General features: G+C 33.9%; 1 protein-coding gene across 1 annotated transcript; it reads left to right on the top strand.

Moving 5' to 3' along the window:
- The first annotated feature begins 461 nt into the window (after positions 1–461).
- On the top strand, positions 462–1,283 carry LOC119641439. Its single transcript, XM_038040129.1, has one exon. It carries the CDS (start codon positions 462–464, stop codon positions 1,077–1,079), a length of 618 nt encoding a protein of 205 aa, XP_037896057.1. The 3' UTR covers positions 1,080–1,283.
- The last annotated feature ends 1,333 nt before the right edge of the window (positions 1,284–2,616 follow it).

The following is a 2,616-nucleotide window of genomic DNA, read 5'->3' as shown; positions in this document are numbered from 1 at the left end:
TTATATATCCCGACTTCATGCAGATTTAGTACATGTGCTGTAGATGTATAATAAATTTTGTAAACAAATGCATTCAATTCTAAAGCAATACAATTAGTCGGTAATCTGAAAAATTGTCGAAACTGGGAGAAGCAAGGAGTGGAACTAGTAACAATCCCAAGAATGCTTTTAAAAACTCTATATATAATTTAGATTTTAAAGCCCTAAACCTAAAATAAATGACGTACGTGATATTCATATTAAGTTCATGGTGATGCTTAGCATAACATCAAACAGAGAGAGCTTATAATAAACAATTCTATGCATTATCTCTGAATGTCTAACCTCCGTGACCATTCCTCAATTGATAAGGCGAAGCATTATACTGAAAGCTGAAAGTTGTGCAAAACGAAATCAATCAGTGATTTTTTAGTCTGTGTTAGAGATTTTCCAAATAAATGCTGAAAATTTTGTATGTGTTAATGGCTGTGGCTGCATTAAGCGTATTTGCTAATGCTAACATTAAGCTGGCTTATGCTAATGTGTTACCGGGTGATAGTAAAAACTTTACCTTAAAAGCGCTTAATAATTCCGTTGAGAGTAGTTTCGCAAGCATTACTAATGGGTCCGATAATGTGGAAAACAGTAATCGTACAACTTTCTCATCGTCATCATTATCGACCATAATGAAAGAGATTTGGACAAAACAAGCACAACTAAATGCTTCTGCCAAAGATAAGTTACAAGCTGTACGCATTGCCGTTACCCAGCTGTGCGATGAATCCATGCTGTTCGCAGGTTGTAATGCATATATGACAGCGAAAGTTAAACTTATGAAACGCTATCTAAACGGAACGGATACAATAAAACATGCAGCTGCCAATAATGTCTTGAATTTGCAACATTTCGTACAGTTAGTGGATGATTTGCTAAGCGCGGATGATGATGAACATGCTATGGAAAATATGCTAATGAAATCTTTAATAGAAAAATATAAATTGATTAAATTACAAAGTGACGTACAAATCGACGTTCTACAAGCTGTAAAGGTGTGGCAAAATGATGTTCATAAGCAATTAGTTGAAGTTAGTTCAGTTTAGTTGATATTTTCTTCTTTTCCACCAATGGACTTGATGAACCAGTTTATGGTTGAAATTTTTTTTGTTTTTTTTTGTCTATACCAAAGACACTAAGCTGGCATGTACATATGTAGAGTAAAATGTGTATATAAAAACAAAAAATGCAAAAATCACTTTGAGTTGATAAACCAGTTCAGGCTGGTAAATGGCTGCTTTAACAGAGCAAAAAAAAATAAATAAATAAATAAATAAATAAATAAAAAAAGCAACAACTATAAATCCATACATATATATATGTAAACAAAAATAAAAGCAAGCAAGAAAGTTATAATCGCTCAAGAGCATCCTACCATATTATAGACTATAGATGCAGTAATTACCTGAACGGGATTACCTTTGCTTGGAATTTCAAAACCGATTTGTGTTACGTATTGTAAGTTGCAACTTGAGGCAATGCTTGAATATTTTCATTCTTAGTTTTAATTTTTCTTCACGCCTATTTTTAACTTCTTTTTGCTTAACTATGTTGTGAACATATATTTTAGATTTGTATTCAAACTTTTACGATTTTGAAGACTCCAGGGATCGCTAGCGAAGCGGGTAGCTTTGACTAAATCAATCCCAAGATTATATAATATATACTATAAGGGCGATTTAATGCGTCACACCATGATAGTATCATGCAATCAGAAAGATAAAGATTTTATGTAGTCATTATACGCCCGCAAGGTGCTGGGGCGTAATTATATTCACGACGTTTGACAGAGCTGAAGAAGAGATAGCGATAACTCAAGTAAAGTAAACTATGTAGATAAGTAAGAAGTGTTTTCCAGCCGACATTCCAATAGCTTAGAGAGAGAAACACTTATGGTCTAAGCGTTTTCCAGCCGACATTCCAATAGCTTAGAGAGAGAAACACTTATGGTCTAAGCGATGAACCTAAGCCAGGATATTATACGTGCTAATCAATAAAGCGCAAGGAGAAATGCTGTTCAGTTAATTTCGTTTTGGCTAATTTAATGTTAGAAGATGTTTTATCAGAATAGAAATCCCTTTATAATCCCATTACGGTATTTGAAACGTATGTCAATGTTTTACAAGAAGGAGATAAAAAATCTTGTCATAGCGAACGTTACGTTGTTTAAAAACTGAGCGTTGGCGACGAAAGCTGAGTCTATTGACGTTGTTATCGGAAGGTAAAGTAATGAATCATCATTTTATTTAATGACCTATTACAACTTTTTCAAAAACAATCGATCAGAAAGTTTTATGGTTTCGGATCAAAAATTTGCAGCAGGTGGCATTTACAGTTTTTTTTTTAAGCAACTAACAAAATTTTCCTACGGACAAAACATTCCCACGGAAATTGAAGCAAATCATAGTGTCGGGTCAGGTCCCTGAGTCGGATGCATTAAATCTTTTAATTCACATTTTCGCAATTTTTGTGGATACCTTTTATTTTGATAAATTTCGGGTCTTTCTTTTCAACGGTCATCTTCGACTCCCAATGCGTCTTTGTGAGACATCAAAGAGGCTCTTGTCGCTTGAACTGAACACT

Source organism: Glossina fuscipes, unplaced genomic scaffold (genome assembly GCF_014805625.2).
Source record: "Glossina fuscipes isolate IAEA_lab_2018 unplaced genomic scaffold, Yale_Gfus_2 150, whole genome shotgun sequence".
Classification (NCBI taxonomy): domain Eukaryota; kingdom Metazoa; phylum Arthropoda; class Insecta; order Diptera; family Glossinidae; genus Glossina; species Glossina fuscipes.
Note: the sequence above shows the minus strand (reverse complement) of the source record. Positions and strands in the feature narration are given on the sequence as shown.

Coding starts and splice junctions, on each gene's coding strand:
- LOC119641439 (XM_038040129.1), top strand. CDS start 462: ATGGCTGTGGCTGCATTAAGCGTATTTGCTAATGCTAACATTAAGCTG.